The sequence below is a fragment of the Scyliorhinus canicula genome, chromosome 14 (genome assembly GCF_902713615.1).
Source record: "Scyliorhinus canicula chromosome 14, sScyCan1.1, whole genome shotgun sequence".
NCBI classification, from domain to species: domain Eukaryota; kingdom Metazoa; phylum Chordata; class Chondrichthyes; order Carcharhiniformes; family Scyliorhinidae; genus Scyliorhinus; species Scyliorhinus canicula.
Genome location: NC_052159.1, coordinates 122,941,952 through 122,957,240, shown reverse-complemented (window position 1 = coordinate 122,957,240; position 15,289 = coordinate 122,941,952). Strand labels below are relative to the sequence as shown.

Sequence of the window (15,289 nt, the reverse complement as noted above, 5' to 3'; positions counted from 1 at the left end):
ATTATAAACACTAAAATAATTTATGATATAGGGAACAGAAAGGAACATAAAATACCCTCCCTTTTAAACATTTCGGATACCCACCAGGATTTTATTTTATGGTTTTCCAATGATTTATATTGAAACCAGACCTGAGTAGTTTGTCAATGTGCATTGGCCATGAAGCAATAATTCAAATTATTTCTTCACCCTTAGCTTTAACATTTTTTATTGTTTGTGTTTTGATGTATTTAATGCACTGCCACCCAATATAAGGACCTCTCTTTTATTTGTATTAGGGCTGCATCCTTTGGTTTCTCTGTCATCCAGCACTAGTAGCTACATCAATGATGTTTGCTGAATACCAGCGTGAAAAGGTATGTACTTGAACATAACATAGTATGGTGACTAACTCTCTGAAAAAGGAAATAAATGACTGCCATCTGAGGTAGAATCCTTCAGCTGACCATCTCATTTGGTACTTGTTTTTATCTAAGTGTAAAAGTTCCATCGGGTTGCCAAGCCAAGCTGCTGCACTGGGTGGGCACAAGGACCTCTAACCAAACAAGATTCGCCTACGCGCTGTCAAGGAAGCAAAGGCAAGAACACCTGCCTTCACCCCGTCTGTACCACCGGCAGGTTTAAGATTCCAAAAATAGCTACCAACGGGCGTGGCTCCAAGTCCCAACATAGTGCTGTGGAAGGAGACTCTAAAGTTCACGGGCCCAGGGCAGGATGGTCGGCACAGGCTTGATGGGCCGATGGGCCTGTTCCTGTGCTGTACTTTTCTTTGTTCTTTATGTGTGTGCGATGGGCAAGGCTCTTAGAGTACCGCTAGTACCTATCCCCTATGTCTGCAAATAAAACCACTCATTCGGGCCCTGGTTAAATGCACCCTATGCATCACATTGAATTGTATCAGATTGAGCCTGGCGCACAAAGAGGTAGAGTTGACTCTATTTAGAGCCGCACTCCACTCCCCATTCTCAGGTTTCTGATCCAATTCTTCCTCCCATTTTCTTTTCATGTCGTCCAACAGGACTGATCCGTCGACATCAGCCGACCGTAAATCTCTGACACCCTTCCTCCCCTGCACTCGCTGCCGAAAGAACTCTGTCCATCAACAAGGGAGGAGGGGTGAAAAGGAAGGAAGCAATCTCCTTGCGTGCGAAGTTTCGTACCTGGTACTTTGAAAACTGGTTAACTCTCGCGGACTTACCCCTCTCCAGCCACTCCTCAAAACTCAAGAACTTACCGTCAACAAACAGATCCCCAACCCTTTCCAGTCTCTCCTCCTTCCAAACCCTGAAGGACGAATCAAAAACCATCAGCATAAAACAATGGTTCCCACAGATTGGGGCCAACATTGACAGAGCACCCAATTTGAAGTGCATTATGAATTGTTCCCATATTTTCAAGATGGCCTCCACCACCGGATTGTCAGTCTATTTCATTGGGAAAATAGAAGGGAGCCGTAACCAATGCCCTCAAGCTGGTAGTGTCTTTACAATCATTCCACTCCATCCACCCCACATGGACTCCATCCCTCTATACCACCCCCGCACCGTTTCAATATTCACCGCCCAATAATAATATGAGGTTGGGTAACGCAAGACCCACTGACGGTCTATTCCTTTGTAAAAAAAAAAAAATCTACAGATCCACGAGGTCCTACCCACCCAAATAAAAGACAAGATCATCTTATCTGACTCTAAAGTCAGAGGAGCTTCCAATTCCTCCCTCACCTCCTGCTCCACTACCGGGGAGTGCAAATTATTTAAAATCCTCTGGGGGTTCCAACTCGTACAGGTTCCGATAAAATGCTTTGAACGCCCTATTAACCTAGGTTGCGGTGGAGACTAGTCTACCACTCCACTACCTCCCGAGAGGCCGTCTTCGCCTCAGCTGATGTACCAGCAGGCGACTAGCCTTCTCCCTGTGTTCATAAAGAGCCCCCCATAAACGGCGCCATAAGCGCACCGGCCTGTCTGTGGATAGCAGACCAAACTCTACCTGGAGCTTCTTCCTTCTCGTCAGCAATTTTGGTATCTGATTGATCGAGTATTGACGGTCCACCTCGAAGATGGCATCCGCCGACCTCTGTCTCTCTGCCCTTTCATGTGCTTTAAAATAGATAATCTCCCCTCTAACGACCACCTTCATTACCATCCATAGCATTGAAGGGCAAATCCTCCCTCCTATATTCCTCGATGACAGAGAATACTCTCTCGTAAAACTTTTTGTCCCCCAACAGTGAAGTACCAAACCTCCATAGGGGACGCTGAGTTGGACCTGAGCCAACCACCATGTCTACATGATCAGAGGTCACCATTGCTGAGTATCCCGATTCCACCATCCCTGGTAGCAAGGACCTACTGACCACAAAAAAAGTCAATCCCAGAATAGACCTGTGCACCTGAGAGAAGAATGAGAAATCCCTCTTCCCCCGGGTCTAAAAATCTCCAAGGGTCAGCTGTCTCCATCTGTTCCATGAAGGTCAACAGAGTCTTTGCCATCCCAGATGGTCTTAACACCTTCGGTTTTGATTTATCCTGTTGGGAGTGCAAAGCGCAATTAAAGTTCCCACCCATGATCAGTTGGTGTGAATCCCAATTCGGGATCAGAGACAAAAAAGTTGTGTTGTCCTAATTTGGGGCATAGACATTGACCAGCATGACCGGTGCACCTTTAACAGCCCACTGACCATGACATAGTCCCATTCGGGTCCGTCAGAATCCTCCCCACTGAAAAGGCTACCCTCTTGTTGATCAGGACCGCAGTCCCCGGGCCCTGCTAGCAAACCCCTCCGAAACCTTATCTGGTCTCTAACTCACATATGGTTCTCCTGCAACAGCACCACATCAGCCCTCAAAGACTTACGGTGCATAAACAGCCTGGATCTCTTAACTGGGCCACTCAACCCACTCACATTCCATGTGACCAGCCGAATGAGGGAAGTGTCCACCCCCTCCCCCACTGGAGTCAGTCATTCATGTCCCATGAGGCAGTCCTGCAACCTTCCAGGAAAGGTCAACACCAGACCCATCCAAGATGGTCGCCGATTCCCCCAGCGGGGAGACAAAGAGAAGTCCCCAGTCACCATCAGAGAACTAAACCTTCCAATCCCCCCTCCCCACACCCCATCAGCACCACACCCAAACACCCCCTTCTCCCTGACCACACCTCAACCATCCATTAATATAACCCCTAAATTTAAACTAAATTAATCCCCCCTTAAATGAGCCACAGATAACCCCATCTCCTCACTTCCGTTAACTAACTAATTAATCTAGCTAGCCGAGTAGGCTTCAATAACCAAAGAAGCCTCCAATAACCTTAAATTCCAAATTACTCAACCAGTCACTTTTGCCCAAAGCTGATTTATAAATTCCAAGTAAGAACAGCAAACTTCTTCATATAAAGCAACAAACAGTCCCACATATACCCCTTCAACCATTAACAAACCCAAATGGCCCAACAGCTTTTTCAAAACTAGTTTCCTTCAATTCGGATTCAATACAATTATTTCAACCCAAGTCCGTTCCTTTGAATGAATGCCTGAGCTTCCTCTGGTGTCTTGAAGTGATGATGTTCATTTTCATAGGTCACCCAAAGATGTGCGGGGTAAACCATACCAAACCGAACTTTCTTTTTTTAAATCTTTTTATTGGCATCTCCCATATTTCTAAACAGTTGTGTAGATATACACATCACATTTTTCTCGCCCACGCTAATTTCCTATATTATACAGAGAGTTTGTCCTTCGTTTAACTGACCCTTTGTGCATTTTGTTGCCCTCTGGATCGGTTTATGGTTCCTCCCCCTTCCCCGTTGTCCCCCCTCCCTCCCCCGGCTTCAGCTGTGCTTTTCTTTCATTTTCCGGACGGGCAGAATGGAGAAAAAAAAGGGTGGTTTTGCCACGTTCCTTCCGCCTCCCCCACCCCCGGGTTGCGCAGTCTTTTGGTCCCTCATCTACCTGGGTGTGTTATTTTTTTAAATTCTTATTAGGTTACTCCTCATTGCTGGCCTCGAACAGGTTTTGGAACAGCCCAACAAACTGCCCCCCAGTACCCAGGAAGCCTTCCTCTGATCCTCGGGTGGCGTACCTAATCTTCTCCAGGTGGAGAAATTCCGAGAGGTCAGCGAGCCAGTCTGCAGCTTTGGGTGGTGCTGCCGATCGCCAGCCGAGCAGGATTCTCCACCTGGAGAAGATTAGGTACGCCACCCGAGGATCAGAGGAAGGCTTCCTGGGTACTGGGGGGCAGTTTGTTGGGCTGTTCCAAAACCTGTTCGAGGCCAGCAATGAGGAGTAACCTCAATTAGGGAAGCGAAACAAGGACGTCGGCCCCCTTCCCCATGTGTAACTCTGGCTGCTCCGATACCCCGAAGATTGCCACTATTGGGCATGGCTTCACCCTCACCCCCACAACAAAATGTCCCTTATGGCTCCCATATGCGGCAATCACAGATTTCCCTCAGCCATGCTATATACCACCTTCAAAAGATGGAGGTGGACAGGGGCACACTGACAGTCGAGGGCTTCTACATAGGGCACAGACTGGCGACACTAGACAAACTAACGAGGAAGTGGAAGCTAGCAAAAGGACAGGAAATCGCCAGCCGAGCAGGATTCTCCACCTGGAGAAGATTAGGTACGCCACCCGAGGATCAGAGGAAGTCTTCCTGGGTACTGGGGGGCAGTTTGTTGGGCTGTTCCAAAACCTGTTCGAGGCCAGCAATGAGGAGTAACCTCAACATGTCCACAACTCTGGACATTGCTTCGGAGAAGGCTGTCCAGAACCCAGCAAGCTTGGGGCAAGCCCAAAACATGTGGGTGTGGTTGGCCAGGCCCCTCTGGCACCGCTCACATTTATCCTCCACCTCCGGGAAGAACCTGCTCATTCGGGTTCAGGTCAGGTGCTCTCTGTGCACCACTTTGAGCTGCATTAGGCTTAGCCTTGTGCAGGAGGAGGTGGAGTTCACCCTGCTCAGTGCTTCGCTCCAGAGTCCCCACCCTACCTCTGCCCCCAGTTCGTCCTCCCATTTTTGTCTGGTCTCGTCCAGTGGAGTCCCGGCTCTGTCCAGTAGCTGTCCATATATTTTCCCACATAGCCTCCCCTTCTCATTGCTTGTGCCTATCAGGTGCTCTAGTAGTGTGGTTTCTGGGGCCCCGGGGTACCCTGATGTCTCTTTGCGGAGGAAGTGTTTTATTTGGAGGTGTCTCATTTCCTGTCCTTTTGCTAGCTTCCACTTCCTCGTTAGTTTGTCTAGTGTCGCCAGTCTGTGCCCTATGTAGAAGCCCCCGACTGTCAGTGTGCCCCTGTCCACCTCCATCTTTTGAAGGTGGTATCCAGCATGGCTGAGGGAAATCTGTGATTGCCGCATATGGGAGCCATAAGGGACATTTTGGTTATCCCGAAGTGTTGTCTCATCTGGGTCCACGTTCTCAGCGTGGCCGCTATCACTGGGTTGTGTATCTTGTTGAGGGGGATAAGAGTGCTGCTTTGGCCAGGGCCCAGAGGGTCGTTCCTTTACAGGATGCCTCCTCCATTTGTACCCAATCTGTGTCGGGTTTTTGTACCCATCCCCTCACTCTTTCTGTTGTTGCTGCCTAGTGGTAGTATTGTAGGTTTGGTAAGGACAAGCCCCCTTTGATTTTCCTTCTTTGCAGTGTCTGTTTGGGAATTCTCGGGTTCTTCCCCACCCACACAAACGTCAGGATTAGACTGTCTACGTTTTGGAAAAGGTCCTTGGGGATGAAGATCGGAATGGATCTAAACAGGAAGAGGAACCTTGGCAGTACGTTCATCTTGATCGTCTGCACTCTCCCTGCCAGGGAGAGTGGGAGTGAGCCCCACCGTTGAAGGTCTCTTCTTTCTTCCTCCACCAGGTTGGTCAGGTTCCACTTGTGGATCTGTGTCCAGTCTCTGGCTATCTGGATCCCCAGGTAACGGAATCTATTCTGGGCTGTTTTGAACGGGAGCCCCTCCAGCTCTCCCTCCCCCGTTTGGGTTCACTGGGAATGTCTCGCTTTTGCCCAGGTTACGTTTGTACCCCGAGAAGGTTCCAAACTCTTTCAGTATTTGCAGTATTGCCTTCAGTCCCTCCTGTGGCTTCGAGATATAGAGGAGCAGGTCATCTGCATAGAGTGAGACTCTGTACTCTCTGTCTCCTCTCCAGAGTCCCTTCCAGCTTTTCGCGTCCCGCAGGGCTATCGCCAGGGATTCGATCACTAGTGCGAACAAGATTCCGAGCTGGTGGTGTTAGTTTGGACACTCGCTTTGGGAGTGTTGTACAGGAGCCTCACCCAGGAGGTGAATCGCACTCCTAGCCCAAACCGTTCCAGTACCTCGGAGGTATTTCCATTCGACTGTTGAAGGCCTTTTCTGCGTCTCGGGAGATGATCACCTCTGGTGTTCTCTCCCAGGGGAGGGGGGGGATCGTCATTATTACGTGCAGCAGCCGCCTGATGTTCACTGTGAGCTGCCTACTTGACATAGCCCGTTTTGTCCTCTGCGACCACCTCTGGTACACAGCCCTCCAGCCGTTTGGGCAGGACCTTTGCCAGTATTTTCGCATCCACGTTCAGCAGTGAAATGGGCCTGTATGATCCACATTCCGTCAGGTCTTTATCTTTTTTCGGTATCGGTGAAATTGTGGCCAGCGCTAGCGTGGGGGGCAGGGTGCCCCTTGCCAGAGAACTTCGCCGAGAACCCATCGGGTCCTGGTGCCTTCCCCGGCTGCATGGAGCTGATGCTCTCCATGATTTCTCCCAGGTCTATTGGTGCTTCCAGCTCTCCCTTCTGTCTTCCCCCACAACTGGTAGTTCCAGTCAGTCCAGGCACAGTATCATCCCCGCACCCCCGTTGTGGGCTCGGAGGTGTACAGTCCCCGGTAGAAGGTCTCAAATCCCCGATTGACCTCGTTTGGTTCTGTTACCAGTCTGCCTCTGCTATCCTTTACCTGCGCTATTTCCCTTGTGGCTGCCTACTTTCTCAGCTGGTAAGCCAATAGGCAGCCAGCCTTGTCTCCGTGTTCGTAGAAGGTCCCCCGTGTCTGGCGAAGTTGGTACACTGCTTTCCTAGTGGATAGCAGGTTAAAGTCCATTTGCAGCTTTTTCCTCTCCGCCAGCAGCCCTACGGTAGGGGTCTCGGAGTATTTTCTGTCGACCTCCAGTTGTCCACCAGTTGTTGCCTAGCCACATCTCTGCTTGCCTTGTAGGCTATGATCTCTCCTCTAATCACGGCTTTCAGTGTTTCCCAGAACATGGAGGTTGGGACCTCCCCGTTTTGGTTGGTCTAACATAGTCACCTATGGCCCGCAATGTTTTTTGACAGAAGGCCTTGTCGTCTTGGAGGTCCTACTCCAGCCTCCATGTGGGGCGCTGGGCCCGGCCTGTCTCTAACCTTACATCCATATAGTGTGAAGCGTGGTCGGAGATAACGATCGCAGAGTACTCTGTTCCTGTGACCCCTGGAAGCACTGATTTTCCCACTGCAAAGAAGTCGCTATGGGTGTATACCTTGTGTACTTGTGAGAAGTATGAAAATTCCTTCTCTCCCGGGTGCAGGAACCTCCATGGGTCCACCGCCTCCATGTGCTCCATAAATGCTCCTAGTTCCCTCGCCATACCTATCTTTTTCCCTGCTCTGGGGTTTGATCGGTTGGACAGTGGGTCCGGTGCACAGTTTAAGTCGTCCCCCCCATGATCGGTCGGTGTGTGTCAAGGTCGGGGATTTCTGCCATGGTCTTCTTTGTGAACTCTGTGTCGTCCCAGTTGGGAGCGTACACATTTACCAGTATGACCGGTGCCCCTTCCAGGACACCGCTGACCATGACGTACCGTCCCCCTGGGTCCGTAACTGTCTTGGTTCCCGTAAACCTCATCCTCTTACCAATTAATATTGCTACCCCCTAGCCCTCGTCCCGTAACATGAGTGGTATGTCTGTCCCACCCAGCCCTTTCTTACCAGCAGTCGGTCCTTCTCCTTCAGGTGTGTCTCTTGTAGGTACATTATGTCTGCTTTTAGGCTTCTTAGGTGGGTGTCACTGAGCCATTGAGTCCCCTTACGTTCCAGGTAACAATCTTGGTGGGGAGTGTTTGACCCCCCTCGGACCTGTGGGATCAACCTACTTACCTGGTGGACGCACCCCTGAACTCCGGGGTTTCCCCTTTGTTAGGGGGCCATCCAAAATGGCCGCGGTTGCCGCTCTTATCATGAGGTCGGGCTCCGGGCTTCTCTGTCCAGGTGGGGCACCCAACATGGCCGCCAGCTATGTGTACGACGGGGCTGTGCCCCTGCTCTCCAGGGCCTCCTTCCGCCCTGAAGCCCTCCCGAGTGGCTGTTTGTGGCGCCATCGTGGTGCCTCGCCCTGCACCATGCCGGCCGAGGCCTGTGTTCGTGCTGCTTATCCACTTCACCCTTCTCTTTGCTTATCTTTTGTTCTGTGCTCTTCCCCCCGACTCCCCTTAGTCCCTGTTCCTCTGTCCACCCCCTGTTTTCTTCCCCCCTTCTACCCTGCCCCCCCCCTCTCTTTGTGCCAGGCGCTCCCTCTCCCTTGAGAAGCGTGCCGCACCCTCCTTTCTACCTGCCCTCCCGTGTTAGCCCTTCTCGCTAGCACGGTGGCCCCCCTCCCAGTACTTGCCTTGCTCTGGTCCTGTTTTACCTTCCTTTTGCTAGCCCTTGTCTCGCCCGCCTGTCGGCCTTTCTCACCCCCCCCCCCCCACTGCATGGAGAGATGGAACGAGCCCGGGAGCGAGTTAGCACAGTCCCGCGCAGTGCACCAAACACATGTGTGCAATTCGTGATCGTATTGTCTCTGCGGTCTGCCCTCCGCTGTTTGTTCCGATTCTTCCTTTCTTTTCCATCCCCGTCGCTTTCATGATGGCCGTTGCAGCTGTCCCTCCCCCAGTTTGTTCGCTCTAACGAACTCCTCCGCTGCCGCTGGGGTGTTTAAAAAAAACAGCTCCTTCCCCTCAAATGGTACCCAGAGTTTGGCCGGGAATAACATCCCAAATTTCACATTACTTTTGTGGAGTTCTGATTTGGCCCTGTTGAACTCAGCCCTTCTTTTGGCCAGGTCCGCCCCAATGTCCTGGTACACCCTTATGATCTTCCCTTCCCTTGTGCTCGATTTTGTCTGCCGGGCCCACTTTAGGATTTTTTCCCTGTCTTGGAACCTGTGCAGCTTCACGATAATCGCTCTGGGCTGCTCCCCGGCTTTGGGCCTGGCTCGGAGCGACCTGTGCACCCTGTCGATTTCTGGGGGGTTTGGGAATTTGTCCCTTCTCATGAGCTTGCTCAGCATTGGGTGGCGTAGCCTGTTGGGTCTCTGCCCTCCATCCCCTCTGGCAGACCCACTATTTTAACATTCTGCCGTCTTGACCTATTTCCCTGGTCTTCCACTTTCCCTCTTAGGCTCCCCTGGGGCGTTACCAGCCTTTTCACCTCGGTTTCCTGAGTTACCCATCCTGTCGCTCTGTTCCGAGGCAGCCCTCTCCAACTCCTGAATCGTTTTCTCCTGCACCTCCACCTTCCTTTCCAGGCCATCAATGGTTCGCTGCATTTTGTCCATTGTCTCCTCCAGCATCTCCTTCATCATTGTGTGGAGCTCCATCCTGAGTGCCTCCCTCGTGGCATTTATCTCCGTTTTTATCTCCTCCTTTATGGTGTTTATTTCTGTTTTCAGCACACTTCTCCATTCCTCCCCCTGTGCGGGGGGGGGGGGGATGGATGGATGGTCGCCGCATCCTGTTCCTGCTCCGCTGCTCGGCCTTTCCGCTTCCTGGTTCGCCTGAACCTCCGCCTCGCCCGTGGGGCCGTCTGCCTGTGCGGCTGCAGCTCCTGCCTTTTTCCTTCGCCTTCGCTGCTGCTCCTTCTTACATCTCGTAGGCCCCCCCTCCCAGATATTTGCAGGCATATTTCTGTTATGTGCCTTTCTCTTTTTACTGGGTTTTGGTGCGAAAACCCCCGAACAAAGCCGCGATTCTGTGGACCTGCGGGAGCCTCTTTGCTGCAGCCGCTCCATTCACGAACGCCACCAGAAGTCCCAAACCGAACTTTCTTGAGATATAGTGCCGCCTTAGCCTTGTTAAAAGCTGTGCTCCTCGTGGCAGGTTCTGAACCGACAGTTTGGTATATTCGCACCCCATGGCCTTCCCATCTGCTGTTTGGCGTTCTTTTCCCCATCTGCCCCCTCCTGTGGGCAGCATAGGCGGGGCCGCCTACTGAGGTAATACCTCCTCACCATCTTCCAGAGCATGAATTTCATCGGGTTTGGGCTCTCCAACCCTTCGGCAATCCAACCATCCCCAAATTTTGTCTTCTCGACTAATTTCCGAGGTGCCTATCCGAGCCTTTAGACCAGTGGTTCTCAACCTTTTTTAACCCATGGACCCCTTTTCCTCTTAATTTTTATTTGTGGACCCCCATAGTGAGTAATTAAGAAAAAAATGCAGATTTATTCAATGAGATCCCTGTGGTTGTTGCTGCTCAGCGAGTTTTTTTATATTGGGCTCCATCGAGGTCAATGATAGTCGAAGATCACCCTTTTTCACAATGTCGAGTCTATTACGAGCTTTTGATAATAAGTGAAAAACACGACTAAATCCTGATTCAACAAGGTAAGATTATGGAAAAGCTATAACGTAGAGCTGTGCTTTATCCCAGAGTAGTGGGTACTTTTTAGCAGTGTCATTTGTTTTCCATATATTATGCTTCCCATCTTTGAATTTTGCGTGCAATATTTCATCACTTTGTAATTCAATGAGGGTCTCCTGTAAAGAAATGTTATTCATAACTTGAGTTAGGATGAAAAATCTGAAAGAAAAATAGTTTGAATCGAACTATGAACTTTATTAAACATATGAAAACTGCGTTCCAGGCAAAGCAAGGCATATTCTCTTCACCCATAAGTTTATGAATCCCAAGGGAGATTAGTGGGACAATTAGGGCCACAGCAAATGCACCTTTTTGGTTTTGAGCCCCTTCAGCCCTCAAGGTAAATTAGATAGATTATAATCTCTCTTTGACCTTTGTCAGTGCGAGAGAGAGAGAGAGAGAGAGAGAGAAAGGTGAATATTCATCATGAAAACAAACATCTAAGGTCGCTGCCTGCTACCTGAGAAAAGATGGGTGATTTTCACCTCCGTTTGTTCTAGGTAACTTTAAATTTACGACACTGTCAAATGTAAAGTTTTTTTCTTCTACTTGATTGCCATAAAAAATTCATAGCTACATGAATATTTCTACTTTTAGTATTTTAATATGGCGTAGATCACTGTAAAAAAATTTATTCTCAGTAATAACAATTGTTCTGAAGTAGAATTGCTCTATGGACCACTAAAATATCACCGTGGACCCCCAATTCGGTATTTTTTTTGTGTGGACCCCCAGTAATGTTACATGGACCCCCAGGGTCCATGTGGACCCCGGTTGAGAACCACTGCTTTAGACCCTTATTATCGGTCACTGACTGTGTCTGTACTTTCTCCCCGTGTCTGTGTGGGTTTCCTCTGGGTGCACCAGTTTGTTCCCACAGTCCAAAGGTGTGAGGTTAGGTGGATTAGCCATGATAAATTGCCCTTAGTGTTTTTTTAAAAAGGGGTTACGGGGATGGGGTGGAGGCGTGGGCTTAAATCGGGTGCACTTTCCAAGGGCTGGTGCAGACTCAATGGGCCGAATGGCCTCCTTCTGCACTGTAAATTCTATGCCGCACTGGAAATCCACAGAGGTCACCATTGACAGATTCGCACCCCGTTGACCAAACTACATCCATTCCTTTAATTGAGAGATGCTGCAGTTTGACCCCATTTCCACCGACTTGAGTGGGCTCCTCAATCCCACGTCTGCATCCTCACACTTGTCCATTTGTCAGCCTTAAGGGAACAAAGATGTGGGGTACTCACTTTGGCAGAATGGAGAAGGTCATTGGTGTACTTGCAGCACTGCAACCAGGTTCTCCGGCCAACCCATAGCTGCTGGCCTCCACTGTGATCTCTGTTCTAGTTTAGTTGGTTACGCATGGAGGATCATGGGGCAGAAAACCTCCTGCTTTTCCCAAGTAACCTGATGGAAAGCGTGTAGGGAGTCATTACTGAATCATAGAGCTACCTGGGATCTTGCTTCTGCCATGTCAACAAGTGTCTCGTTCCACTGGTGCAATGTCTACTTCACTGAACTCTTGGGCTTCTCCCACTGGGAGGGCTGTACTGCTGGCTGCATCTTCAGGGAAGGCTGCAGACCTCAGTCACGGAGGACTTCAAGGGGAGAAAGCTTCTGATAAGGAAGGCTGCAGTCATGGAAGGCGCTGACAGCCCTATAAAGATGGCACCAGCACATCCATCAGCATTTGCTGGCCTTCTGGCCATTGCTAAAATGCCCACCTCCATTCACAGAAAGGTTACCGTTACTAGGTGGCACAAGATAACAGTGCAATTGGGCATCAGGTCAGGATCACCAATGCCACCCACTTCCAGCCCCAGCAGGCTCTGCTCATAAAATTCCTGCATTAACTCTCTCTGTTTCTCTCTTCATAGATGCTATCTGACCGCTGTGCATTTCCAGCATTTTCTGTTGACATTTTTTTGGTTGATTTTAAAAAGGATATTGTATCTTGAAAGTTGTGGAAACATTTCAAATCATAGTACAAATGTGAAGTAAAAATAAAATGTCATTCATCCCCAGATTATCATCATCACTGTTACTCTCTGTCAATCCATCTCCATGGTCATCTTGTACAGACTCTTTATTTCTCGGAGCCTTTACTGGGAGGTTTCAGCGCTTTCCTCGGTTACACTACCACTCACTATGTCACCTGGATACAGAAGTCGCTACTCGTCCTAGTGATGGAACTTATGTGGCTATAAAAAGACTTGCCATTTACTGTATGTAGTGAATTATAATCGGTAAGCATGTTACTTTTGGCAATATTTTGTCGCAAGTGGATTTGCATTCCCTGATTTTTTTTTAAGCTGTCAAGGTTAAGTTATTTGCAAGACACATTGCTGTCAAAAGCATTTTGGGAATGGACAGATAATCATCTGAAGTTTATTGACATACAAGAATGACAGACAATCTCTATAGGCAGCAAGAGCACCACTTATGTTGAAAATGGAACATAATGTGCTTTTTAAAAATACCATGTTTACATTTACATCAAAATCGGCACATAGCTTGCTCATTCAGAAGCAATATGAACTTAATGCAGGAATGTTTTTTGACTTGGGAGTGCTTTTTTAGCTAATGTATTTTAATGTGTTTGTTGTGTTGTATTATTGAAGCTGAAAACAATTATGATATAAACATGTTATCACCTCAGTCCATGGCTAACATTAAACACTAAAACGGTAATAAAATAAAATATTGCTTCTCAGAAAAAATACTTTTAGCTGTTGCGATTCATGGGCACATAAGTCTTTTGAAAATGTTGTATATTTTTTCACTCTTCGATTTCCCCTCGGAGTCACTGCACCGCTTTACCAACCAAAGGGTGTGGTGCCATCTGTCAGTAATGCTACATAATCAATTGCCAGAAGATTGTGAATGCTTTCAGGGTGTGGACTAATTTAATATTTTTCCAACAAATAATTTCTGTATTGAGGTCCTCGTTGTTGTGACCTAGTTGACAAGTGACTAAGTTTGTAAATTATGTCAGTAACTTCTTAGGATCCAGATGGTCACAGGGTTTTGTGTAAGAAGGAAAATGCACTCCAGCTTCAATTTTGGAATGCTGAAGCAGTAATTATAATTCTGACAATGACTTTGATAATTTATGGAAATAAAAAATATATACTGTTTCCACACTAAAATGCTCTGCATGTCTTTAATATCTAGTTCTCCAGACTGAAAATAGAAAAAAGAGAAATAAAGTCTATCAGTACAGTTGATAACAACATGGTTGAAGGCACATATTCATAGATGTAAATTTGCACATTAGCACCTGATGTGTGAACATGGGCACAAGTTCAATTTTCACCTTGGGTACACCAAGCATTGATAGTGTTGTGATGTTTAAGTAATTGTGCAGATTAGACACAGTTGAGCTTTCTAATTTAGCTCTATGCTCAGGATGAATGAGGACCCCCAACAGTGAGAAGGTCCATCTCCCATTGACGTTTTTTTAAAAAACTATTTTGGAATTATCTGAATGAAGACAGCAGCCGTTCTCTCTCCCGAATATAATTTTAAGTCATCTCCTTTTTACAGTGCAATTTCTTTTGCTTCAGGCCTCCATTCCATACTATGCACGGTCAGCTGGAAGGATATTGCGTCAGGGGTTAAATGGTCCATAAAATAAAAATGCTGACTATGATACCTGTTCAGCACACCTGATGTATTGAACTAAATCATAGGCTATGTAAAAATGGTCAAAAATCAATATGCATCAAGAAAAATTTCTTTCAACGACTTTTCAGAAAAAGGTTTATGTTTATCAATTTTGTGACATTTTTAGTTTCTGCTGATGCTCTGTCTGCAATCCAGATTAATATTGGGTTTCTTGTTGGATTGTGGTACCCAGTCTCCTGATCAACAGCGTATTTGAGAAATCTGTCAATTACATATGTACATATTTCAAGTGTGAAACCATTTGCTATTGCAATTTAAACTGATGAATAAAAACTGTAAACATCTGTCCTGTTTATTTAATAATCCAATAATTTGCTTGCAGCAAATCAAACACTACAGTCCGTGCTGCTGATAGTGGCAAATTTAAAATGAACAGTCATCAAAAGTAGAACTACTGAAAACTCAACAGCAGAATATCCAAATATGTATTAAAGGCAGAACCAACTAGTACATGCACATAGAGAGCATTGGCCTCTGAGAATAAATGCTAGTTCTAAGATGTTCCTCCTGTTAATTATCAGTATTTCGAGCTGGTTGCAGCTTTGTCCTCTGGGCTAGGCTAATATGTGACATTGGAAAAGTTGTTCCTTTTGTTCTTTCATCTACATAGAAGCATATTTTTTGAGTTTACAAAGGTTTGTGATACCTTATCAAATAATTCTGCCAAGTGATCTGTTCAGTACTGTAAATTGCAACCATAGTCAAATAAAGTGCCCTCAATACGTAGGCTACACATAGATGAATAGTTGATTCAATGAAAGGTTGGAAGTGTTAATACCTAAGCCATTGCTTTCAGGAGAGGAGGGATGAAAAATCAGGGGCCAATGACTATCTACCACTCAAACTATAATGAGATGGAAATATGGAATTCAGGTCTTCATTTGGGTGAGGGAATGATTTACTGTAAAGCAGCAAAACAGCTGGTTTTACCAACTTTAGTTGTGTGCAATACTGCTGCTTTA

General features: G+C 47.5%; 1 protein-coding gene across 2 annotated transcripts in view; it reads left to right on the top strand.

Moving 5' to 3' along the window:
- gpr180 (G protein-coupled receptor 180) overlaps positions 1–13,789 on the top strand; it is a 227,780-nt gene extending 213,991 nt beyond the window's left edge. Inside the window, exons 8-9 of one of the 2 annotated variants that reach the window (XM_038817739.1) lie at positions 279–356; positions 12,666–13,789. In XM_038817739.1, coding sequence (XP_038673667.1) covers positions 279–356; positions 12,666–12,824 — 237 coding nt within the window. In that variant the 3' untranslated portion in view covers positions 12,825–13,789. Of the gene's footprint in view, positions 1–278; positions 357–12,665 lie in introns of those variants that run through there. The other variant, XR_005463122.1, reaches the window with a different exon arrangement.
- The last annotated feature ends 1,500 nt before the right edge of the window (positions 13,790–15,289 follow it).